The sequence below is a fragment of the Schistocerca americana genome, chromosome 5 (assembly GCF_021461395.2).
Source record: "Schistocerca americana isolate TAMUIC-IGC-003095 chromosome 5, iqSchAmer2.1, whole genome shotgun sequence".
NCBI classification, from domain to species: domain Eukaryota; kingdom Metazoa; phylum Arthropoda; class Insecta; order Orthoptera; family Acrididae; genus Schistocerca; species Schistocerca americana.
The window spans coordinates 47,497,670-47,523,756 of record NC_060123.1 but is presented as its reverse complement, the minus strand read 5'-3'; the positions used below and the strand labels follow the sequence as shown (position 1 = coordinate 47,523,756).

The following is a 26,087-nucleotide window of genomic DNA, read 5'->3' as shown; positions in this document are numbered from 1 at the left end:
GTCTTTGCCTTGATTTTATTACCTGTCATGTGAAACAATCAATCACTCTGAGCTTGCCGTATCTGATCCTCTGACAGAAATTGTGATTAAATTCATTTTAATGTTTCCTAACAGCGAATTGTAGTATATTAAGTTAATTTAGCAGCATCTTGCAATTAGCGATGAGGTGATCCTTAGCACTAATTATATTATTACTAGATGCACAATCAATGACACATGTTTCATTAGCACTACCCTATTCTAATTAATATTAATACATTCCCCACAGTTCAATTAAATTACATGTGGTTATGTATGTCCAATGCACAGAAAAATCACCTTACCTCTTTTATAATTGGTGACCCTCCTGGGATACTGACAAATGTTGAGATCTGAATACAAGTTTACAACAGTTGGAAGTGATGGGACAATTAAAATGAAGTTTCTTGTTTGTCTAATTAATGAATGAGCTTCTTTCTCAGGACTGACTGCATTGTATTATTTGTCGTTGTTTCCTGAATTGTTCTGTTTTGGAGGGGAATTACTTTCATGTACTTGAAAAGTCAAAGAATTCATGTTATTGTTGTATGAGTTCGATAACACAGTTGTTGAAGTGGTAGGTGTGCGTTCCAGTTCGCCAGTGGAGGTTATATTAGGCAATGCCCAGAGTGACTTCGACCAGACTAAAGTGTTTTGTATGTCCACAGTAGCTTCACTAACTTGTTTTGAGGTACATTTTTTGAAGAAATTAAATAAGGAGGAGATATCGTTCGAGAAACTATTGAGTTTGGCAGTCGAAACTCAACAAAGCCACAAAGAAATTATTTGATAATTGTTAGAAGCATTGCCAGTCGCCTGGATTTGTGCAAAGCTTAGGTGCATTATGAACAGTAGATAAACTAAAGTATTCAATTAACACAAGAACTGGAGTTCCTGAATGTATACCATATTCATTCATGGGCGTCTCATCCACTTGGTGCCTTTCCATCAAGAGTCTTAGATTCACATATTATATGTACCAGGAAAGGAAAATGTTATAGCTGATACATTTTCATGAGCTCCCTCTGGCCTAATGGGAAGGTAAGAACAACTTGAAGGAAACCAAACACAAGCTAATACAGTTTAAAAACGTAACATTTGACAACTTGATGCGTGCCACACTTACAAATATCGATCAAGAACAGGACAAGAACCAGGTACTTACAGATATGAGGTCAGTTGCGAAATCATACTTCACGTAACATCAGGCATCACTATATAATAATAGACCATGTTTTATTCAGATAGTTGATCCCAGGAGGCAATAACTGAGGAAGTGCTACCTTAAGTGATTTCAGTTCAGCATAGTGGAGAAGCAGATTTAGGTCATACTTGGGAGACGTGATCCATGTCAGAATGCAAAGCCAACCACACCGACCTAATGTGAACCTCTATCGAATTGTTCCAAGAGTATTAAGTGATGTTGTGACCACGGAAGATTTTGGTTCTATCCCACGATCAAGAAAGTGCTCTGGTATATATTAGTGTGTGTTGAACTTGTGTCAAAGTACGTTGCTCTCACACTATTTTGAAATGCAACTGGGAAATCTTTAACAAAAGCAATTTCAGGCCACTTCCTTCATGAAGTTGGCAAGCTGAGCAAGATTATGTTGGACAGCAGTTCACAGTTTCGTACAAGGTGTTGGCAGGCTCCCATGAGATAGAAGAGCATAAAATTTATCTATGTACACTCCTGGAAGTGGAAAAAAGAACACATTGACACCGGTGTGTCAGACCCACCATACTTGCTCCGGACACTGCGAGAGGGCTGTACAAGCAATGATCACACGCACGGCACAGCGGACACACCAGGAACCGCGGTGTTGGCCGTCGAATGGGGCTAGCTGCGCAGCATTTGTGCACCGCCGCCGTCAGTGTCAGCCAGTTTGCCGTGGCATACGGAGCTCCATCGCAGTCTTTAACACTGGTAGCATGCCGCGACAGCGTGGACATGAACCGTATGTGCAGTTGACGGACTTTGAGCGAGGGCGTATAGTGGGCATGCGGGAGGCCGGGTGGACGTACCGCCGAATTGCTCAACACGTGGGGCGTGAGGTCTCCACAGTACATCGATGTTGTCGCCAGTGGTCGGCGGAAGGTGCACGTGCCCGTCGACCTGGGACCGGACCGCAGCGACGCACGGATGCACGCCAAGACCGTAGGATCCTACGCAGTGTCGTAGGGGACCGCACCGCCACTTCCCAGCAAATTAGGGACACTGTTGCTCCTGGGGTATCGGCGAGGACCATTCGCAACCGTCTCCACGAAGCTGGGCTACGGTCCCGCACACCGTTAGGCCGTCTTCCGCTCACGCCCCAACATCGTGCAGCCCGCCTCCAGTGGTGTCGCGACAGGCGTGAATGGAGGGACGAATGGAGACGTGTCGTTTTCAGCGATGAGAGTCGCTTCTGCCTTGGTGCCAATGATGGTCGTATGCGTGTTTGGCGCCGTGCAGGTGAGCGCCACAATTAGGACTGCATACGACCGAGGCACACAGGGCCAACACCCGGCATCATGGTGTGGGGAGCGATCTCCTACACTGGCCGTACACCACTGGTGATCGTCGAGGGGACACTGAATAGTGCACGGTACATCCAAACCGTCATCGAACCCATCGTTCTACAATTCCTAGACCGGCAAGGGAACTTGCTGTTCCAACAGGACAATGCACGTCCGCATGTATCCCGTGCCACCCAACGTGCTCTAGAAGGTGTAAGTCAACTACCCTGGCCAGCAAGATCTCCGGATCTGTCCCCCATTGAGCATGTTTGGGACTGGATGAAGCGTTGTCTCACGCGGTCTGCACGTCCAGCACGAACGCTGGTCCAACTGAGGCGCCAGGTGGAAATGGCATGGCAAGCCGTTCCACAGGACTACATGCAGCATCTCTACGATCGTCTCCATGGGAGAATAGCAGCCTGCATTGCTGCGAAAGGTGGATATACACTGTACTAGTGCCGACATTGTGCATGCTCTGTTGCCTGTGTCTATGTGCCTGTGGTTCTGTCAGTGTGATCATGTGATGTATCTGACCCCAGGAATGTGTCAATGAAGTTTCCCCTTCCTGGGACAATGAATTCACGGTGCTCTTATTTCAATTTCCAGGACTGTATCTTACGAAACCACACAGCCTAAATAATTAAGATTATCAAAGGGACTGTGAAATTGTGTTCATTACGTTGGATCCAACAATAAAGTATGTGGGATCAGTATCTAACAAACTTTCTAGTCATTGAATGGATTGCTTCATGAAGAGACAGAGATAGCAGCTCTTCTGCCAGTGAAGAACCATCTTCCAGCCGATAAAGTACGTGGAATAATAAACTTCATAGAATCCGGTCCTCGGCAGCAGAGAAAAACTGTTAAGTTAGCTCTTGAACGCATTGAGAAGGAAGGAGAAAAGAGAAATCCGAACTAGATGGCACCGATTAGGAGAATCCTGGTTGCAGTTGGAGAGGACGTATTGCTGAGATCAAGGGGACGTTTTAAGAAGACTTTTTCTGCAACAAATCTTTCTACATTTACAGTGGTAGTTAATGGGTGAGAATGACAATTCACGACGAGATTGTTGAACTGGAAACTATTGGAGGTCATTAAGAGAGAGGATAGCAACACATAATCCATCTCACGAAGGTAAAGGAGTATCTGAAATACTAAAAGGTCCAGAGGCCCACCAACTTGTCTCGTGATCCATGCCTATATACGACGAAATTTAGTTAAGGTATGTAGATTTTTTTAATTGTGTTAATTTTTAATCGTGTTAATTTTTAGTCGTGTTTTATTTCAGTCATTTTTTTTTTTTTGGGGACACTCTGTCATTGTTGGTGTGATTCATGGATGAAAGACAGACAAAATATGAAGAAGAATTATGATGACAGCCATTGGATTAACACACCCAAAGCGGAGATGAAGTGTGGCACTGAATATTTAATTATGACATAGTGAGAAGAATACTGGAAGTTATTTGGAATCCACATGTTTTGATTTACGAGAAATGGTGAGTTTATAGAGTCAGATGCGTTGGAGCGCTGATCCCGTATCAAAGCCACTTCAAAGTATTCCACAGTTACGTAACTGAAACTGGAAGGTGAACAAACTCAGTGGGAGCAGTTGTTTGGATTCATGTCGAGCCATGATTGTAAGCAGGAAAAGTGTCTTTGAGAACAGGAATCCCCTACAGGCAGAATACTAAAAAAAGATTCATTTTGAAGGTGATTGAGGGTGATGTTGTTAGACAAGTACTAAAGATGAAGAATCATAAAGGTATGCTCCAATAAAGGATAACTTCAAGGTAAATCATTGGTAATATATGATATGTGAAACAACATCTTCGAAGAAATTTGGGCTGCTTAATTTTGTGTCGAGTTACTGTGACAATGACGTTGTTTTTGTTTCTGTATTTTTGTTATGTTGCAGCCAGATGAGCAAACTATGATCAGATGTTTCAGTGAATATGAGACCGATGATGAAGAGTAAGGCATTGAAATTTTAGCAGGAGGACAATAAACATTCGAGTGACTTTTCCGATCATTTAAGCAGGTAGTTTACACATTTGTCACGAAGACATTCGTGTGGTGGACGGGATCCATAGTAGTTTTGCACTTGCGTGATGTTTAGTATAAAGGGACACTGCAGGTGCATCTGCAGATGTCTTGGAGTATTTACTTTGGTGCACATTGTAGAAGAGAGCCGTGAATGGATAAATAACACTAGGAAAACATGAAACACTACATTGTAATCCATATTACCTGATCTACCAACGATTTAAATGTGTAAAGAGTAAAAAAAGGGGTTATTGTAAAGTAAGTAATAGCATATTTTCATTGAATAAATGTGGAGAAGTAAAAGCACAGTCTGAAAATAAGTTAATTGGATCCTTTTTGCATTAAGTGTCCACTACGAAAACGTAACTAAAACAGTAACTTTTTAAGGGAAGAAATTTGTAAGAGAGTATTGTATGTTACTATAAAAGCGAGTTAGCATTTCTGTGCTTGATAGCTTCGTAAACTTATGTAAATATTGTAGATTATATCTGTGCTTGTGAAAACCTGTTCTGAGGAAACAGTAGAAACGACGCACCGGAGAGAGACACACGAAGACGAACGGCGGTGCGACAACCCCGCTCTTGGCACAACAGGGGTCGCTGCCCTCGGCTTTGAGTGGTGAAGCGAGCCGCATAGCTACGCAGTGCACCGGTACTTATGATAGCACGCAACCATTGGCTAGGTCTTTACCCCAGTCAGCCACACCAGGCCGCGCACACGTCATTCGACCTGCTTCGGGTACTCCATTCCGCCTGCTCCACCAGTGGCTGATAGCGAAGTGTCGGTAACGGTTCACATCAGAGGAAGCTTCAGGGTCAGCCCATCATTGCCTGTGGTGCACCATCTGTTCACATGCCTGGCTGTTGAAAGACAAACACCAGCAGTCACGTTGTCAAAATGCACGGAACTTTTACTGTTGAGCTGCTGATGTTCACATGGAATCTGCAACACGACAGTTATCAAGCTTTGTTGCCCATGTGGTGTGATAAATTTCATTTTAATAATATTAAGAATAATTGAAAAGCCACGATCGCTTCAATCAATTATGAGATGACCGGTTCCAGCACTCTGAATGTGCCATTATCAGATCTGAAACGTGGGTTATCATTTATAGAAGCATAAGGACATCATGGCACATGAGGCAGATCATGTGCCTTGATGTCCATATGATTTTATAAATGTTAATCCACGTTTCAGATCTAATGATGGCACCTTCAGATTGCTGAAACCGGTCATCTAACAAATGATTGAAGCGATCGTGGCTTTTCAATTATTTTAAAAACAGACTGATCGCCCCAACACACCATGTGTTCACTGCAAAATAATATCTAGGTTTTCATGTGTCTCCATGGGGACAGTTCATATTCATTACTGATAAAGTAGTTTTGCCGTCGATCCATCTTTAGCCGCTAATGTCGAGTCCGGCCAAATACATATGAGTCCGACCTGTTTGGCTTTTGTTACGCTTGTAGCAATGAATTAGAGAACGTGTAGCAAAGGCCCATTCCAAGCTAGTGACGCAAAGCTGAGGAGTAAGGAGATAAATTGTAATTGTCTGTGTATGCCAGCAGGTGCTGTTCCAGTTTTGTCCTATGTCTTACTTCGTTCCAATTTGTCTAATGTTTTACTTCGTACGCCAAACGGGCCTGACAAACGTCACAACCATTCTACGTGCAGAGCGAACCGATCAACCGATGTCAACCGAATTCGCCATCCAAGGCTTCCACTTCGCTCCTACACGTGTAATTACACTCAGATGTGTAACGAAGAATTTCATTGGGAATTAATAAAACTAGCAGAATATTACAATGCGATTCTAGACCATAACGTCAATGTCGAAAGGGACAAAGGAACGCAATAAATTACAAACCGACACAATTGCAAACCTAATGTTTTTCTAGGTGTGGTGTAATTTAAAACTATACTGTCAAATTGATTGGCGACTCCGTGTTGTCTTGTGCACTACGACCAGATAACAGGTATACTTGAAAAAAGATTGCAATAGTAAAAAACATACGACCAATGCTGTCTCTTTTTTCAAGTATACTGTCAAAGAAACCACGAAATCATTTCCAAGAAAAATAGCGTTCTTGACAAAGTGAGTTCAAATGAGAAATATTGATACCTAAGTACATATTACTGTCGTTTCTTTGTATGCCTAATTAAAATGACCATAGTTATGGAAGGTCATATTGTTTTACGTCCCCTTCTTTCTTGTAGAAGCTATTCTCGTGTCGGTGCATTTCTACAGCTTCTCTGAACAGGTGGGTGTGATAGTTCTTCTCCACAGCCAGAACTTCCGTGTCGGCGAATTTTACTACGTCGTTCGTGTCATACAGTGACTGCTCTGTCACAGCCGATTTCTGCCATGTCACTTACGTTCTGTGATCCTGATCAGCCACTCAAAATTCAATAATTTATATATGAAATGAATAAAAGGGACTGTGGTACTGTGTAAGGTACTCTTTGTATGGTGCAGAAGTTATTCACTGTGGATTTTGTTCTGTAATAAGTAGTTTTTTAAGGTCAAGCGTCTACAGCCTAACTACAACATAGTGCAATTCTGAAGAGTGACTAAGAGAATTATTGATGACGTGAAACATCCCCTTTGAAAAATTAATGAATTACTTTGCTGATAAACCTCTACGTTATTTGATTTTCAAACAGCTGAGCAAAACTGAACGTACTCAGACATTACTCTCTTTACTTATCTGATCAACGCTAAACTGACACACAATATTTTTAGCGCAACGCAATCTGACTTTCAAACATCCCTGCAAAAGAATGGCCCTGACTAACATTAACCTATACCTTTCACAAATCACTTACCTCACAAAAATCTTCGTTACTCGAACAACTGCAATACAGCGAGCGCTAATACTGCCAGCTAAATAAAATATTCTAACTACTGAATGCCGTAACTACTGATAGGCATAGTCAGCAAATGAAAGATTTTGATAGAGAACCAACAATGTATTTACCTTAATAGCGTCAAAAAGTCATAACATACATCTTCTCCATGATATCCACTATCACAAATTTACTCTTTTTTCTGACGGACACACGTCCAGATCGTCCGCTCTTAAAATTCTGCTAACTCTCTCCCCACATCCACCACTGCTGGCGGCTCAGCTCCAACTGCGCAACACTACGCGCTGTTCACATCCAACTGCCCAACATTACAGGAGCGAATATTCCAACACAGCAAACCAGCAACAGACTGCACACAGCACAGCCAGTGATTTTCATACAGAGCACTAAGTGACGTTACCAACATAAAAACCTAAACAGCCTGCTTATAGACGTCTCTAAGCTGTGAGGGGAAGCAGGAGATTATTACACGAGTTCCCTGCCTTTTAACCGATGCACAGCGTATTCTTCGACTGAAAGACTAAAAGGGATTGATTCGAAAGACAGTGTGAAGTGAAAAGCTGTTTCGACGTCAGTGAAATTGATGCCTGAGTTTTTGAAATTGATGTAAAACCTCACGAAAACCATTGTCGCTTAGAGAGAGAGATATCTCTCACGGTAAAGGCGTTACTTAGAGGTTTGTATTATCGTTTCGCCGCCCTCCCATGCATTATAGCCGCACCTTTCGCCTCTTCCGTGCAATAACATGAATTGCAGCGAGTCTCAATGAGAATTTATCCGTACAACGAACTACGACATGTCACAAACGTGTGATCTGTATACGAATACCTATTATTGCGTTTAATGTTCGCAGTATTAATATTTTATACTCAAATCCAATACGTCGACACTTGTTTTGTTTGAGAATTTATAACTATGCATGGCTAACGTTCGTGCATACCAGACACATGGCCATGATTCTTAATCCTATTTTACCTGACTTCATTTGTCATAAAGTGCTAGATTTGTTCTTATCTATAATTGATGTTATGTATTTCGGATGTGACTGATTATTAAGATATATTTTATGGCATTTAAAAGCAATTGTGCGTCAGTTAATATTTTTCTTATTTATTTATTTGAATTAGTGTGCTTGTATTTGTGTTAGCACCTATCTTGTCTAGTACTGTTGGGACGTTTGTGAATGTGATAAAACATATTAAACTGACTTGTTAATGAGTGAACGTGGACAATGAGTGAATGTAGGTTGCTATCAATTGAAGAAATAAAGCAATTAATATAGTTAAAAAATTAGCCCATCCTCTAAACGCGTGAAAATTAAAGAGAAACGGGAAGTGTAAAATCTGTGGAATAATTGTAAAGTTTTTACACAGTGAGAATGAGTTCTTGGAGTGAGTGCGATATGGTCCTGAAACGAATTTGTGAGATCCAAATGAAAATTAAATTGTAAAAACCATGCAACAGCCCAGACTGCATTAAATACTTCTTTATTTAAGACAACTGCTTTCAATAGACTTCGCTATAATCTTCAAGTCTTAAAAATGTTTTTAGTAAAATATATTCATTTTACGCTGAACATCACGCACAAGATGGCAAGTGGATAAAAGTTAACACATTGGAAATGGTTTGGTCATCAATAAAATATTTAAATCATAAAGTATCTTGTGCAAACGCCCATGTCCATACACATATTGCTCAAAGAAGCTTGCTACCTCATACAAATACGGTATACAACAGCACACCTGTTTGCATATGCCGGATATATTCTAAACAGTGCAAATCCAAGTGGATTTTAAATTAGGTGTGGCGCTAGGTTTCCATGTGGATAAATGTGCGAATTTTTATTTGCATGACAACTAGACGTGAGGTCCAACAGAAATGGTAAATGGTTGATAAGCTTAATTATTCCAAAGATCGTTTAAAGGATTTCAACAATACGCAGTGGGGCAGTTGAGGTCAGCACAAAGGAAACTATTAACATAATCCAAGATTCGGTAATGCAGGACCACCGAACAAAAGTTCGTGAGATCTCAGTTGAGAGTGTTCATACTACCCTGCACTGAGAATTAGCTATGGAGAAGCTATATGGGAGATGGGTGCCGCGATTTCTCACTTTTGAACAAAAAACTCTTCAATACCAAGTCTGGTTACGTTTTATCTCAATCTGAAGGTTGTGGCGCAGATTTGTGACTGTTGATAAAACTTTTATTCGTCATTATTTGTACATCATTACACACCAGAGTCAAAACGGCAGTCAAGGCAGTGGATAAAGGCTGATGAAAGTGCATCGAAGAAGGCAAGGACATTTTGTCAGCTGGTAGAGACATGGCAATTTTTTGGGGTTCCCAAAGAATAATCCTCATAGATTATTTGTAAAATGGCTTAACCATAACTAGACCCTGTTATGCTTTATTGTTGGATCGGTTGAAACTTGACGTTAGCTGGAAAACGACCACGTTTGGCACGCAAAAAGTGCTTTTCACCAGGGTAATGAACCATCCCACACAATAGCGACAACAGTGGCAAAAGTGCGTGAAAAGGACTTTGAGCTGGCTCCTCATCCTCCCTATTCACCAGATTTAGCCCCAAGTTACTTCTTCCTGTTCCTTAACTTGAAACTTTGGCTTGCTGGGAAGAAATTTTCGTCAAACGAGTAAGTGATAGTTGCCATTAGCAACTATTTCCCGGAGTTCATCAGAACCTGCTTCTCCAATGGGATGGAAAAATTGGAGGATCGCTCGACGAAGTGTATATCCCTCAATGGTGAGTTTTTAGGAAGAGAACATTTTTTCATGCTTTTTACCAGAATTATCGAACCACCATCGTAATATAATAAATAGTATCATAGCCTATGGATGAAGCTTCGATGCAATCTTTGAGGAGTACCCAGATAAAAAAATTCGTTGGTTTCCGCCAGGTAAGACAGTGACACACGTTCGAGTCTACATGTGCAACACATTTTCAATTTGTCACTTATGTTCTCGAAACTCGGCGTGAGGACGCTTGGAGAAGTGGAAGTCAAAAGAGAATGAAATTATCATTTTCTGGAGCGTAGCTGAATAAATGTAGCACCTGACGCCGCCATAGAAAGCCGTGAGTACGTTTATTGTTGGACATGCGTCGACTACAATGTTTCTGAAACCGGCAGATGGACGTCCCACACATGCTTTTCGCCAGGTTGGTGACAGTGCAGAAGCACCTAACCTGATTACCAAGTCTAGACACCCAATACAAGGCGTTTAACGAAGCATCCAGTTATTAACGTCCAGGGAAAACGACCAATTCCTCGGAAGTAACTCCCTCCAAAACAAAGACGGAAATGCGGATGTTACATGCAGTACGCCATTGATATTGGTCTCAGTTACGTGAAGAATTCCTTCCTGGCCACCATGAGAAGTGGATTATGCGAAATACTGTGAGTGGCCGTCATTTAAGAATCTTAAGATCAAAAATTTAAATATTTCCAGTTTTCACTATCAACTGCGACTGTGAATCATTTGTTATGCTGGTAGCTGTGTAATGCGTCCTACAGCAGGTAAAGATTTGGCATATGGCTCAGACTCTTCTTTAAATTGTCTTTTTGGCAGGGACCTACAATGACGAACCAAACCATTAGGACCACTTTATAATAGCCTATGGTCCACATTTGGACCGAAATATAACAGAGATTACCCACGGCATGGATTGAACAAGTCATTCGTAGGTTCACAGAGGTATGCGACACTATATGCCTTCACAAAGGTCACGAGACTCCTGTAAATTCCTATTCGGTGCTTTTTTGGCGAGGAGCTGGCGCCCCATAGCGCCTCAGACGTGCTCTATCGAGCTAAGATTAGATGAGTCTGGTGGCCATGACATCCACTTGAGTTCGCTGTCAATCTACTCAAAACACTGTGGCACGACTCCAGCCTCAACACCCGGACAGCTTCTCAGCTGGTAGACGTCTACGCAGTGGAGGGAGACATCGTTCCTGAAGCGATTCAGTAGCCCACAATGACGTTTACATAGGCCACAGCTGTCATGATGTCTTCGATTACTACGCAAGATCCCATGGAAGCCCAGGTTTATGTTCCACTTCTGTGGGAAGACATAGACTTCTAACGTTTAGTCGCTTACTCGTTTTTTGCCATGCATGAAGCGCTTTCCCCAGATGCTCGCGAAAGTAACATGAGAATCATCCTTGCCATTTCCGAGATGTTCGTCCCCCAGATATTGGAGCGCAACCATATCCTCTTCATCAACATGATGTCAATGGATTTCCCACTTGGGCCTGTAAAGCCCCTAAAATGTTTCCCCTTTCGTCTGTCTTCCGCTGACATTATTTCCTTACCATATAATATGCCCATCACTTCGCCAGCTGCCACTCCATCTTGCGGTGGGCAATGATATTGATGCTTTCGGTCATCGGTATATATTCTTCAGGAGGCTACAGCAGCTACTGCAGTCCGTTAGCAGTCATTAGTAAATCTTTGTTATCACTGAGGATACAATTAAGCGAGGATACGTCAAACGAGTTCAGACAACTTTCATGATTTCATCATCTGTCAGTGAGCACTGCGTATGGCGCCAGAATCTGGACAATGTCCGTAGGTGGCCGAGATGTAGCATCATAGAGTAGTGAACACTGCTCAAAAATTCTATGAATGAAATTTCAATGAATTACAAACATCAGCTGTGTATGGGAGGTTAACTGATATCAAAGGGGAGAGTTAAAAGTGTGTGTCCGACCGGGATTCGAGCACAGGATCGCCTGCTTTCTAGGCAGGCTCTCGAACCCTCCGAGGACACAGCAATTAGTGCGGCTGCGCGGACTTATACCAAGCACACTCCCCCCAGAAGACCAACATTCTCAGCTTATGCCACACACTATGAAAGTAGTGTTACCTGCCCATTAATCTCAACGCTCGTGGCAAGGCCTATTCTCACATGAGTTCGAGCGTATGTGTGCGTCCGCACAGAAATGATTTTTGGCTTGTGATCGCAGTAATTATACGTGTATGGTGCCTGTACTTTTGGACATGGCAGAAGCAGCAGACAACACACACACACATATAATTACGGCGATCACAAGCCAAGGATCATATCTGTGCAGATGCACACATAAGCTCGAACTCATGATGGAATAGGACTTGCCACAAGCATTGAGATTAATGGGCAGGGAGCACTACTTTCGTAGTGTGTGGAGTAAGTTGAGAATGTGGGTCTGTTGGGGGAGCGTGCTTGGGATAAGACAGCGCAGCCGCGCTAATTTCCGTGTCTTCGATGAGATGGGCGTTAGAGCGCCTGCCTAGTAAGCAGGCGATCCCGGGTTCGAGTCCCACTTGCGTAAACGTTTGCAGCTCTCCTTGTTCATTCCGGTCAACGTCATGTAAGCAGTTGATGTTTGTAATTCATTGAAATTTCATTCTTGACGCCTATCACGATCCACCATGGGTTCTGTTCTTTCGGGCATGTAATTCACTGGAACTAGATTGGAAACGTATACCTACTTCGCTCTCCATTGTCTATTATTATCGGCATGGGTTGGAAACGGTGTTTTAGAGGCAACACGCTTCACTACATCTACATTGTTAAGAGAATCTTTTCACACGAATATTTCATGAATAATCAGGTTCAGTGTTTCGGAAATGTAGTATTATGAGCTTATTGTCAGGAACACATTTTCCAACCACTCTGCATTTGGTAATTATTTAGTGTCAGGTTAAAGGAGCACTGTACATCCCCACGAGGTTTATCATATGGTCATGCAGACTCCAAGGCAGGGATTCTGCAGGAAATCAGCTGTATATTGACCGACTGCTCACAGAAAGACAGGATGAGCGCAAATTAAAATGTTCAGTGATAGCTGACAATGTCAAATGAACGATACTGAAAAGGATCTAAATGTGAAATTAATTTTTATCTCTGATCTGCACGGACATTTTTAATTTCTCAGCAGTATTGTGAATATTGAAACACAACGTATCCAAAAATGTGTACAGATAATTACAACAGTGATTAAGTTGTTGATGATTATCATAATAAGTTAGCACTGATTATATTCTTGTGGAATTCGAATTGTAAAAAACAATAACCATTCTTAGGCTCAAGTGCAGAGGAGAAAGAATATTCAGTTTCCAGTTCGTAGAACCACGCCCATTTAATGAACTAACCAGCCATTAGAGATGTTGATGACACTGAGTCAATTTAGAAATACTTCAAACATATTGTGGATAAGAAAAGGAATGCATACATGTGTAACTCAGTGTAAATGGAGAGAAATTTCTGCTATCAATCATTAGAGTTATTTGCTGGTCTTAATATGGAGTTTCGAGAAGAGTGGGATGTAATACATTCCAATTTGACGTAGATTTCATAGCAGTATGAACACAAGACATGTGATATGACTACGATTTCAGTCTCAATTAATCTAGCCAGAAGAAGAAGTGCGTCGGATTGCTCAAGTAAATTCAGAAACACTTGAGGCAATTGGTAACACGAGAAAACATGTAGTGAAGATAAAAAATTCAGTCGTCAAACTGGTTTCAGTGTTCAGATCTTGAAAATAATATGAGTTAGTAGCATCAAATGCTGAAGACTATACAAAATTGGAACATCGTCATTGATTTTAGTTTCATAAGAAAGGATGTAATTTTTTAAGCGAGGTGGGCTACAGCCCAACAGACCCATACCAACGTTGTAATCAACAACAGTTCTACTAGTAATGAACAGTTAAAGGAAATCAGTCAAAACACATTTCTTCATTCGTAGATATCGAGGGAATTTAGAGTTGCATTTCCAGTTAATCCTAAAGAGGAGAAAGAAATCGATATTGTAGCGGCACCACCCTTTAAGATAGGGAAAGTTAGTTTTGTGCGATATTTGGAGCATGATTTACAGCCAGGTGTGGGCCAGATTGCAGTAAGTTATGCATACCAGCAGTTGTGAAGGCAAATAGAGGCCATAGGGGTGGAGAACTGCCGGAGAGGGCGCACACATCAGTTTCAATGGCGCAAGTCACAGGCTGAAGGGGGCCACTGGCCAGCTTAGTGTGTTATGTGTACGTGACTTGGAGCGGCACGTCAGCAAAACAGGGGCGCACATCTGACTATAAATAGGTGTCGTTTTCCAAAGAGATTCATTCGAGTGTGGCAGCTCTTCTGGACGGTGGGGCGAATCACATCGCCGGGCTACATGCAGCATCAGATGGGGCGACAGCATTCCAGTCCACGGCAGATAACTGGTTCGAACCTCTGAGGCCAACGCATGGCTTTCAAGTGTGGCAGCTCTCCTGGACGGAGGGGTGTGTCACATTTCCAGGCTACACGCAGCAACAGATGGGGCGACAGTTGGTTCGATCCTCTAAGGCCGAGGAGGTGTCCACAGCCTGCCTGGGCAGGACACTCTTCAGCTCGCTACCACGGGCCAATGGGGTGCTTTGTCACCATTGCGGAGCCTGTGACGCAGACCGAGGTGAACAGAGCACTGTAGTGGAAGCAAATAAATCATTTGGAAAGTTTTCACCGAGTTTTAATGTGGAAACTCCTGGCAACCACCCACTACATTTTGTGTCAAATACGCCACAAGTGGCGTCTGATACGACAACAATATTTTCGTGCCATATATGAGTACTGGTACGTGGACATAGTGGAACTGTCCAAAAGAAATGTATGCCATCTTGTATCAGTTCAAAAAGGCAGAAAAAAAGCAAAGGCGAGTCAAGTAGAAGCAGTTTGTGATCTACAGTTACTGCTCCAGCGAAACATTCATCTACAACCAACACTATTAGATCCATAACCCTTATCTCAATGACCATGTTGATGAAGAGGATTTACTTTGAATTTATGGGGCATTTCTAACTGAATCCAAGTTTATGTTTTCCGATGAAGCATCGTGTGCAAGTGAAGGTAGATTTCAGTATAGGTTATAAGTCAGCTTCTATCTGTTACATGTAGTACAGGCACTTCAAGAATCACATAACTGCTCCGTGTTTTGCTGATGAGACACCAACTGGCCATAAGTATCAACAGTAGCTAAGAAATATGCTTCCCAGTTGATTGGAATACGTTGATATCAATCATCACAGAAAGGTGAACAATGGTTTCGAAAAACAAACATAAATATAGGCTTTGAAAGTAGGAACATTAAAAATTTTGTCATCGATTTAAAAGTGGCCACAAATGCCACCAGTTACTTAGTTTAGGAGTGTATAAAGATAGTTGCAATGGCAGCGACCAAAATTAGATTGGCAACAGAGGACGCTGCTTTGAAACATGATCAAGGAGTGCATCTCTTCCCAGAATAAGAACTATCGGTGAGCATATTACAACAGATAAATGTCATTATATATGACGGTAGTATCTGTTCCCGAAAGAACAGTTACTATTGATGACCATACAGCTTTGCTAGAATGAAATGACAATTAAATGGACACCCTAGCTGCAACTAGGCGTTGATATAGTTCATTGGGGACATGTTGAAAATGTGTGCCCCGACTGGGACTCGAACCCGGGATCTCCTGCTTACATGGCAGACGCTCTATCCATCTGAGCCACCGAGGGCACAGAGAATAGAGAGCCTGCAGGGACTTATCCCTTGCGTGGGGTCGTGTTGGGACATGCTGGGAATGTGCGTCTGACGGGGAGCGTGCAAAGGACAACTCCCTCCAAGGGCACTATTCTCTGTGCCCTCGGTCGCTCAGATGTATAGAGCGTCTGCCATGTAAGCAGGAGATCCCGGGTTCGAGTCCCAGTCGGGGCACACATTTTCAACACGTCCCCAATGAACTATATCTACGCCTGGTTGCTGCTAGGGTGTCCATTTAATTGTCAGAAAAATGTCGTGTTTAACATACTAACCTTAAGAGGAAATTGTTCGATGTGCTGGAGGATGTCGAAATTTGTAGTAAAAAGAAAAACTATCTTTAGGTAATTCTTCACGAAGAAATCACAAATATTTTTTTATTGTTTCCGATCACAGCTTCAAATAGTGAAAAATAAATAATATCATTAATGTGCCGGTAGAGAAGAGACTGAAAATCCTGAATACGCCCTGAATGGCAGACTGGCAACACAGGCTCACCTTCCTCCCCATCGCCCGCTGGGCTCGTGCTATGCCATCGGCTCTGCTAGCATGCCTCAGTGCTGTGGACGAACTTTGGTGATTAGCACCAACTTTATTTTCACATTGAAGTGCCGTCCTTATTAGATTTCATGTATGCAAACCACAGAAACTCTTTTTCATAGTTACCCCTTTGCTTTCAGGAGCTACCGACTCATAACATGTTCTCTAATGTAAGCTTGAGACGTGTATGGTGAATCGTACATTTATAATGGGATTCCAATTTGATGAACGTCCTGCCTCGGCTGCCACAGCACTGTCGGCCGATCACCTCGCAGGTATCCGCCTCCCAAACCTTCGAGAGGCTTTATGTCAAGTGACTGCTTGACCACGTCTATGATGAGGGTCTCATCCGAGACGCAGTTTCGTTACCGGCTGAGCTACTTGACATCTCGTCAGCTTTCGCATCAAAGGCCATGGGTGGCCTCGAGTGTCGTGAGCCACTTACGACAGCGCTTCTCAAGGGAGCTCGACCCCCTGTGGCAACAGTACCAACTCTTTGTACACACTTGAAGTCAGAAATTGCTAGTAACAACTACAAGTAGCATTTTTACTTAACTCCGGCAAGGTCCCGACAGTCACAGAGGGCGGGCCTATTAGTTATAGGGAGCTCCAACGTTAGGCGGGTTATGGAGCCCCTCAGGAAAATAGCGGGTAGGTCGGGGAAGAATGCCAGTGTGCACTCGGTGTGCTTGCCGGGGGCTCTCGTCCGTAATGTGGAGGAGGCCCTTCCGGCAGCTATTGAACGCACTGGGTGTGACCGGCTGCAGATAGTAGCACATGTCGGAACGAATGACGCCTGCCGCTTGGGTTCTGAGGCCATCCTTGGTTCCTTCCGGCGGCTGGCTGATTTAGTGAAGACAACCAGCATCGCACGCGGAGTGCAAGCTGAGCTTAATATCTGCAGCATAGTGCCCAGAGTCGATCGCGGTCCTCTGGTTTGGAGCCGTGTGGAGGGTCTAAACCAGAGGCTCAGACGACTCTGCGACTATAATGGTTGCAAATTCATCGACCTCCGTTATTGGGTGGAGAACTGTAGGGCCCCCCTAGACAGGTCAGGCGTGCACTACACACCGGAACCAGCTACTAGGGTAGCAGAGTACGTGTGGCGTGCACACGGGGGTTTTTAGGTTAGAGGGACCCCCCCTTGGGCGAAACGATAAAATACCTGACGGCTTACCAGAGAGGACATTATCATCGTTGATAAAGAACGTCCGTCCTCAGAGACCAAAAACAGGAAACGTTAACGCAATATTGGTAAACTGCAGGAGTATCCAGGGCAAGGTTCCTGAATTAGTATCTCTTATTGAAGGAAATAGTGCGCATATAGTATTAGGAACGGAAAGTTGGTTAAAACCGGAAGTGAACAGTAACGAAATCCTAGACACAGAATGGAATATATACCGCAAGGATAGGATAAACGCCAATGATGGAGGAGTATTTATAGCAGTAGAGAATTCAATAATATCCAGTGAAGTTATTAGCGAATGCGAATGTGAAATAATCTGGGTTAAGTTAAGTATCAAAGGTGGGTCAGATATGATAGTCGGATGCTTCTATAGACCACCTGCATCAGCAACCGTAGTAGTTGAGCGCCTCAGAGAGAACCTGCAGAACGTCGTGAAGAAGTTTCGTGATCATACTATTGTAATAGGGGGAGACTTCAATCTACCAGGTATAGAATGGGATAGTCACACAATCAGAACTGGAGCCAGGGACAGAGACTCTTGTGACATTATCCTGACTGCCTTGTCCGAGAATTACTTCGAGCAGATAGTTAGAGAACCAACTCGTGAAGCTAACGTTTTAGACCTCATAGCAACAAATAGACCGGAACTTTTCGACTCCGTGAATGTAGAAGAGGGTATCAGTGATCATAAGTCAGTGGTTGCATCAATGACTACAAGTGTAATAAGAAATGCCAAGAAAGGAAGGAAAATATATTTGCTTAACAAGAGTGATAGGGCACAAATCGCAGAATATCTGAGTGACCACCATCAAACGTTCATTTCTGAGGAAGAGGATGTGGAACAAAAATGGAAAAAAATTCAGAAACATCGTCCAGTACGCCTTAGATAAGTTCGTACCGACTAAGGTCCAAAGCGAGGGGAAAGATCCACCGTGGTATAACAATCATGTACGAAAGGTACTACGGAAACAAAGAAAGCTTCATCATAGGTTTAAGAGTAGTCGAATCATAGCTGATAAGGAAAAGCTGAACGAAGCGAAAAAGAGCGTAAAGAGAGCAATGAGAGAAGCATTCAACGAATTCGAACATAAAACATTGGCAAACAATCTAAACAAGAACCCTAAAAAGTTTTGGTCATATGTAAAATCGGTAAGCGGATCTAAATCCCCTATTCAGTCACTCGTTGACCACGATGGCACCGAAACAGAGGACGACCGAAGAAAGACAGAAATACTGAATTCAGTGTTCCGAAACTGTTTCACTGCGGAAAATCGTAACACGGTCCCTGACTTCAGCCGTCGCACGGACGCCAAAATGGAAAATATTGAAATAAACGATATCGGAATTGAAAAACAACTGCTATCACTTAGTAGCGGAAAAGCATCCGGACCAGACGAGATACCCTTAAGATTCTACAGTGATTATGCTAAAGAACTTGCCCGCTTTCTATCAGCAATTTATCGTAGATCGCTGGAAGAACGTAAAGTACCTAGCGACTGGAAGAAAGCGCAGGTCGTTCCCATTTTCAAGAAGGGTCATAAATCAGATGCGAATAATTATAGGCCTATTTCGCTTACGTCAATCTGTTGTAGAATAATGGAACATGTTTTGTGTTCTCGTATTATGACGTTCTTAGATAATACAAATCTCCTTCATCATAACCAACATGGATTCCGCAAACAGAGATCATGTGAAACTCAGCTCGCCCTATTTGCCCAAGAAATTCACAGTGCCGTAGACACTGGCGAGCAGATTGATGCCGTATTCCTGGACTTCCGGAAGGCATTTGATACGGTTCCGCACTTACGTTTAGTGAAAAAAATACGAGCTTACGGAATATCGGACCAGGTTTGTGATTGGATTCAGGATTTCCTAGAAGAAAGAACACAACATGTCATTCTTAACGGTTCAAAATCTGCAGATGTAGAGGTAATTTCGGGAGTACCGCAGGGAAGCGTGATAGGACCTTTATTGTTTACAATATACATAAATGACTTAGTTGACAACATCGGTAGCTCCGTGAGGCTATTTGCAGATGACACGGTTGTCTACAAGAAAGTAGCAACATCAGAAGACTCGTACGTACTCCAGGAGGACCTGCAGAGGATTAATGCATGGTGCGACAGCTGACAGTTTTCCCTAAACGTAGATAAATGTAATATAATGCGCATACATAGGGGCAGAAATCCATTCCAGTACGATTATGCCATAGTGGTAAATCATTGGAAGCGGTAACGACCGTAAAATACTTAGGAGTTACTATCCGGAGCGATCTGAAGTGGAATGATCACATAAAACAAATAGTGGGAAAAGCAGGCGCCAGGTTGAGATTCATAGGAAGAATTCTAAGAAAATGTGACTCATCGACGAAAGAAGTAGCTTACAAAACGCTTGTTCGTCCGATTCTTGAGTATTGCTCATCAGTATGGGACCCTTACCAGGTTGGATTAATAGAAGAGATAGACATGATCCAGCGAAAAGCAGCGCGATTCGTCATGGGGACATTTAGTCAGCGCGAGAGCGTTACGGAGATGCTGAACAAGCTCCAGTGGCGGACACTTCAAGAAAGGCGTTACGCAATACGGAGAGGTTTGTTATCGAAATTACGAGAGAGCACATTCCGGGAAGAGATGGGCAACATATTACTACCGCCCACATATATCTCGCGTAATGATCACAACGAAAAGACCCGAGAAATTAGAGCAAATACGGAGACTTACAAGCAGTCGTTCTTCCCACGCACAATTCGTGAATGGAACAGGGAAGGGGGGGATCAGATAGTGGTACAATAAGTACCCTCCGCCACACACCGTAAGGTGGCTCGCGGAGTATAGATGTAGATGTAAGCCATCTGTTTACCGATATTCGTACTACATTCTAATAACGTCACCTCTTATGTGATGGATGTGTAACGTAACAATGGTCGAAGAAATGAATAAAAAAGCTCAATTGCTCCTACAAAAATTTTCGCACTCGGTGGTTTTCTTGGCAGCAGCACTCATATGGTTGCGTAGTGTGTGATGTTTCAACTACCCTGAAATGATTATTGTGAAGTGTAGCCCATGGTTTGTGTTAGGTTGGAGAAGTCAGCGAAGCCAACGAATGTGAGTCCCAAGCAAAAGCTGTGGTAACAGACTGACCTACAATGAAGCTTAATGTTTACCTTTAATCCATACTTAAACATAATTAATGCACTTTTAATCATAAAAACTAAAATACAAAGGTAAATTCCGAAAACATATATTATGTAATGGAGAGTTTTGATGCATATTACATATGTATGTTACGTCGTCGGCTGATACTCGTATCCGAGTTTTCATTTCTCTCCTGAGATTTCCTTTGTCACGGTTCAGGCGTGGAAGTGTCGTTGATGGCTTAGCAATCCAATCCTAGCGTGGAACAGGCGGCCACATACATTACAGCTGATGGAAGGTGGAGGACGTGGCTGAGCCTGGAGGAGTTTACGTCTCTGGCGTTTGTCATTCTCCATTCTTCGACGTTCCAGCTCAAAGTTTTGAAGAGCATTTGAGGTAACTGAGCGCCAGCGACTTCGGTCTTCTGCTATTGTGGACCAGTTACTCGGATCGATGTTCAAGTTTTTCAGATTTTTCTTGTACTGATCCTTATAACGTTTGAGAGGGGCACCTCGTGGCCTTTTACCTGTGCTCACTTCGCTGTACAGCATTTGGCGTGGAAGTCTGTCATTTTTCATCCGCTGGACATGTCCGACCCATCTGAGTTGATGCCCAATGATAAGAGCTTCCATGCTATGCATTTTTGCTTTCTCTAGAACAGCCGTGTTGGATATGAAGTCATCCCATTTTAGGTTCATGATATATCTTAGCTTCTGTTGGTTGAAGCGTTCTAGTTTCTTCAGATCGCAGCGATACAACGTCCAGGTTTCGCAACCATATAGCAGGGTGGAAATGACTACAGCTTTGTACACCATCAGTTTGGTGTACAGTGTTAGGTCTTTATTCAAGAAGACACGCTTTGTAAGACGACCAAATGCTACATGTGCAGCACGTACTCTATTCTCCACTTCTTTTCCAGATGAGCAGTTGGATGACAGTATGCTTCCCAGGTAGAGGAAATGGTCCACTTGTTCCAGGAGTGTATCATAGATGGATATGCTGAAGTCAGGAACGGAGGAGCCAGGAGTTGGCTGCGCCATCACCTTTGTCTTTGAAATATTGATGGAGACACCAAATCGTTCGTACGCCCTGCTGAAGGAATCAACTGACAGCTGCAACTCTGCAGGTGAATGAGCTGGAGAGGCATTGTCATCAGCATACTGCAGCTCTGTCACACGAGTGGTACTGGTGAACCTTTTTGAATGGAGTCTGGACTGGTTGAATAATCCTCCATCAAACCTGTACTTTAGTTCTATTCCTGCATTGTTTACGGTTGTCTCGTAAAGCATAGCTGCCAGATACAATGCAAATAATGTAGGTGCAAGAACGCATCCTTGTTTAAGCCCACTTGTTATTGGGAATTCACCAGTCATTTCATTCTGGCAGAGGACCTGTCCAGTCATATCAACGTGGAGAGCTTCAATCAGATCAACAAAATGTTCAGGGCAGCCGAAGCGTTTTAAGACCATCCACATGGCTTCTCTGGGAACTGTATCAAAGGCCTTTTCTAGATCGTAGAAAACAAGTAGTAAAGGCTTTTGCTGTTCTCTGCACTTCTCCTGTAGTTGTCGTGCACAGAAGATCATGTCAATTGTCCCTCTTGAAGGTCGAAACCCGTATTGAGACTCAGGTAGTATAGTCTCTGAAAGTGTCTGGAGGCGATTTAAAAGGATTCTTGCAAAAATTTTTCCAGTGACAGAGAGTAGAGATATTCCCCGGTAGTTACCACAGACGCTTCTGTCGCCCTTTTTGAAGATGGTGACAATTGTGGAGTTCTTCAAGTCAGGTGGTACCTTGCGGGTTTCCCACATTAATATAATAAGTGAGAAGAGTCTAGTTTTTAGAGGCAAGCCGCCACCCTCAATAAGCTCCATCGGGATGCTGTCAGGTCCAGGAGCCTTCCCAGGTTTCACACTCTTGAGTGCCTTGCAAAATTCTTGAAAAGTTGGAGGATCAGCCAGCCAGGGTTTTGGAGGGTGCTGTGGGACATTTTTGAGAAAATCTCCAGCGGCAGTAGAAGGGCTGTTTAACAGTGAGCTGAAGTGCTCTTTCCAACGATTTAAGATGTCCTGACTTTCAGTAAGAATGGTGGAGTTGTCAGCAGCTTTAAGTGCTCCTGATGATGAGCGGATAGGTCCATACAGCTCTTTAATACCAGCATAAAAGCCACGCAGGTTCCTTGCATCAGAAAGATTTTGGAGTTCTGTGGCTTTCTGTTGCCACCATTTGTTCTTGATTACTCGTATTTCACTTTGACATTTCTGCTTGAGTTCTAGAAAGTGTGCTTTCTTTTCTGCGCAGGATGGATCTTGAGCAAGGGATAGGTAAGCATCCCGCTTTGCATTGATGATGGCTTGGATTTCTCCGTGGTTGTCATCAAACCAGTCACTTCTTTTCCGTGCACTACAACCAACAACATTCTCAGCAGTTTCTTTGATGATGTTCTTTAATGTGGTCCATTCTTGTTCGACGTCATCTGTGGTTGCTGGAGCTTTGTTAAGTTGTTCGGACAGTATGTCTTGGAAGTGTGAGCGAACATTTTTGTAGTTCAGGTTGCTTATGTTGAATTTTCTGCGTGGTGGGTTTGAAAAGTGGGATCGTGGCTTGCGATACTTTGGTACTCTCAAACGGCTGACTAAAAGTCTATGGTCCGTCCAGCACTCATCGATGTTTAGTGCTGCTTTTGTGATGAGAATGTCTTTCTTGTCACGCTGTCGCGTAATAACGTAGTCTATAAGATGCCAATGTTTGGAGCGTGGGTGCATCCATGTGGTCTTATAGCGGTTACGCAAACGGAATTGGGTATTGGAGATGAAAAGCTCGTGCTCAGCACATAGACCAAGAAGTAGCAACCCATTTGCATTGCAGTTTCCCACCCCTTGTTTACCCATGACATCTCTCCAAAAACGGTTGTCCCTTCCCACTCTGGCATTGAAATCACCAAGTAAAATTAATTTATCTTGAATGGGTATTTTAGAGAGAGTACTGTTCAGTTGGTGGTAGAACTGATTCTTTGTGTCTTCATCACTGTCTAAAGTAGGAGCATATGCAGAGACGAAGGTGATGAATCTGTCTGAACCAATGGGTACTCTAAGAGTCATCAGTCTTTCATTAATTGAGACAGGTGTAAGTCGAAGATCTTTCACTATTTTCGTTTTTACGGCAAATCCTGCACCATGGATGCGTGGTTCTCCTGCATCCTTTCCCTTCCAGAAGATGGTGTACCCTGAACGTGCCTCACTAATGTGTCCCTCACCTGAGAGTCTTGTCTCACTCAAGGCAGCTATGTCTATATCTAGACGGGCTAGTTCTTGGGTGATAAGAGCGGTTCTTCTCTCTGGTCTGTAATTGTTCACGTCCAGGAGGGTCCTGACATTCCATGTCCCTATTGTCATAATCATTTCATTCTTCTTTTGTTTACGTCCGCAGTATAAGGAGTGACCTACTGGGTGCGGATTCCCAGCCCGGTTCAAGTGTGACTTCCGATGTTTAGCCCACATTTTCTAGGGCCTTCCCCATTCAGGGTGGGCAGCGGTCATCCTAAATAGGCCTGCCCAGTCGCAGGTGCAGGACCGGATTCCCGAGTAGTCACACGGGTTCTCAGGAAGGCGACCATCACACACCTGCCGCCAGTGTGCAGGTCCAGACTAGTAGCTTCCAGCCTCACTCGGAGCCTGCTACCATCGTCCTTATCCCATCGCCATTGGTCTTCAGAGAAAATGACAGGAGAAATTGCCATTTGCGTGAATTTTTTTAAGGTGGATTACAGCTTGCGAGGAAGTGACCCACACACTATAATTCTGGAACAATTCATCACGGCACATATGTATGTGACATGTGACTTCAGGTACCAGAACTGCAACGAACTGCCGCGAGCTCAATGATGGCTGAGCGGCGCCTTTACAGCCAGTTCGTCTGGCATGACCTCTTCCGCCTCCACGATCTTTGAGAACCTGGGATATAAGATTCTTCTTCCGCTCGCTTCACCGTTGGGTCGGAGGGTAGATAATAGATACTAGAGAGGAAAGTGAAAGACACCCTTGGGCCTCGGAAACCTAATACCGTTGGGGTCGAAGAAACCAAGAGTTGGCCGAGGGGGGCCGGATAGGAAAGGAAACAGGAGAAGCCTGACACAAGTAAGTGGAAGTAATGCCAGGCTTAGCTAAGGGCTCGTGTGGTTGCCACCCACATACTCCCAAGACGGGAGCCCCCTGCGGGATGTATGTTACATAAACTACGAAAAATGAAATAGGGGTGCAGTACGTACATTTTATGGAATTGTTAGCAGTCTATGCACAAGATGGGCAATTTTTCTAGCACTACAATTGAAACTTCTAAATAAATTTGTTTAACATGGACTGAAATAATTGAGATGGTGAAACTTCCACCTTTTGACTTAAATTGCTTAATGCAAATGATCCTTCTAAAACTCCTGTATGCAACTGAAGTACTGTCACTTTGCTTGTCTTTATCATTTCAATACGGACCTACAGAATTTTCCCTCACAATTACAGCTCACACTTATTCTATTCATTTACTACTCACAATACACAAGTATAACTTAGTCTGACTATTAATTAACACAAAAGAATGACCCTGAATTCGAGGAAATCGTAACAATAACCCATACATTTCATAAGTCACTTACCTCACAGAAAATCTTCATGACACGAATTACACCTAATACGGCAAGTATACAGCCAGCTAAATAAAAAGATTCTAACTACTGTAGGCTGTAACTTGTAACAGGCATGTGGTTAACAATGGGAAGATTTTGTTAGAGAGCAAACAGTCTACTTAGCAGATTTTACCTTAAACATTTGACGTCCAGTTAGAAAAATTATAAAATGGTTAGTCATTCCTTTACCCATATTTTACAATCCATGTCCAACCAATACTAAATCTCCATGAAGGGTACACGTCCAGACTGACCACTCGTGCTATCACTTCCGACCTCAAACACTGCTAACTATTAACTTCTAACCTTCATCACTGATGCCTATTAACTTCCATCAGCAACTACCACTAGCCACACAGTCTCTTATGGAGGACGCACGGCGCTGTCAGTGATATGAATGTAGTCTAAATGGCTGCCAGCATGAAAACATATAAACAGGCTACTTACATAGACCTCCTGCTCCTCCCAAAAAGTTGTGCAAAGTGTTTTGGGCTGTGGCCAATACTAATTTGTTACAATTTTTTTCATATTTACAAAATCAAATAGATCATATG

At 43.1% G+C, this 26,087-nt stretch overlaps 1 protein-coding gene and 1 non-coding gene across 2 annotated transcripts; both read right to left on the bottom strand.

The window, feature by feature from the left end:
* Positions 1-1,640: 1,640 nt before the first annotated feature.
* On the bottom strand, positions 1,641-24,250 carry LOC124615637 (craniofacial development protein 2-like). The gene is made up of 2 exons (XM_047143647.1): positions 22,930-24,250; positions 1,641-1,711 (listed from the first exon to the last, which is right to left on the bottom strand). The coding sequence occupies exons 1-2, from the start codon at positions 24,248-24,250 to the stop codon at positions 1,641-1,643; spliced, it is 1,392 nt and encodes a 463-aa protein (XP_046999603.1).
* Positions 15,900-15,974, bottom strand: Trnat-ugu. Its single transcript has one exon. It is a non-coding gene; the product is annotated as a tRNA-Thr (tRNA).
* Positions 24,251-26,087: the final 1,837 nt, after the last annotated feature.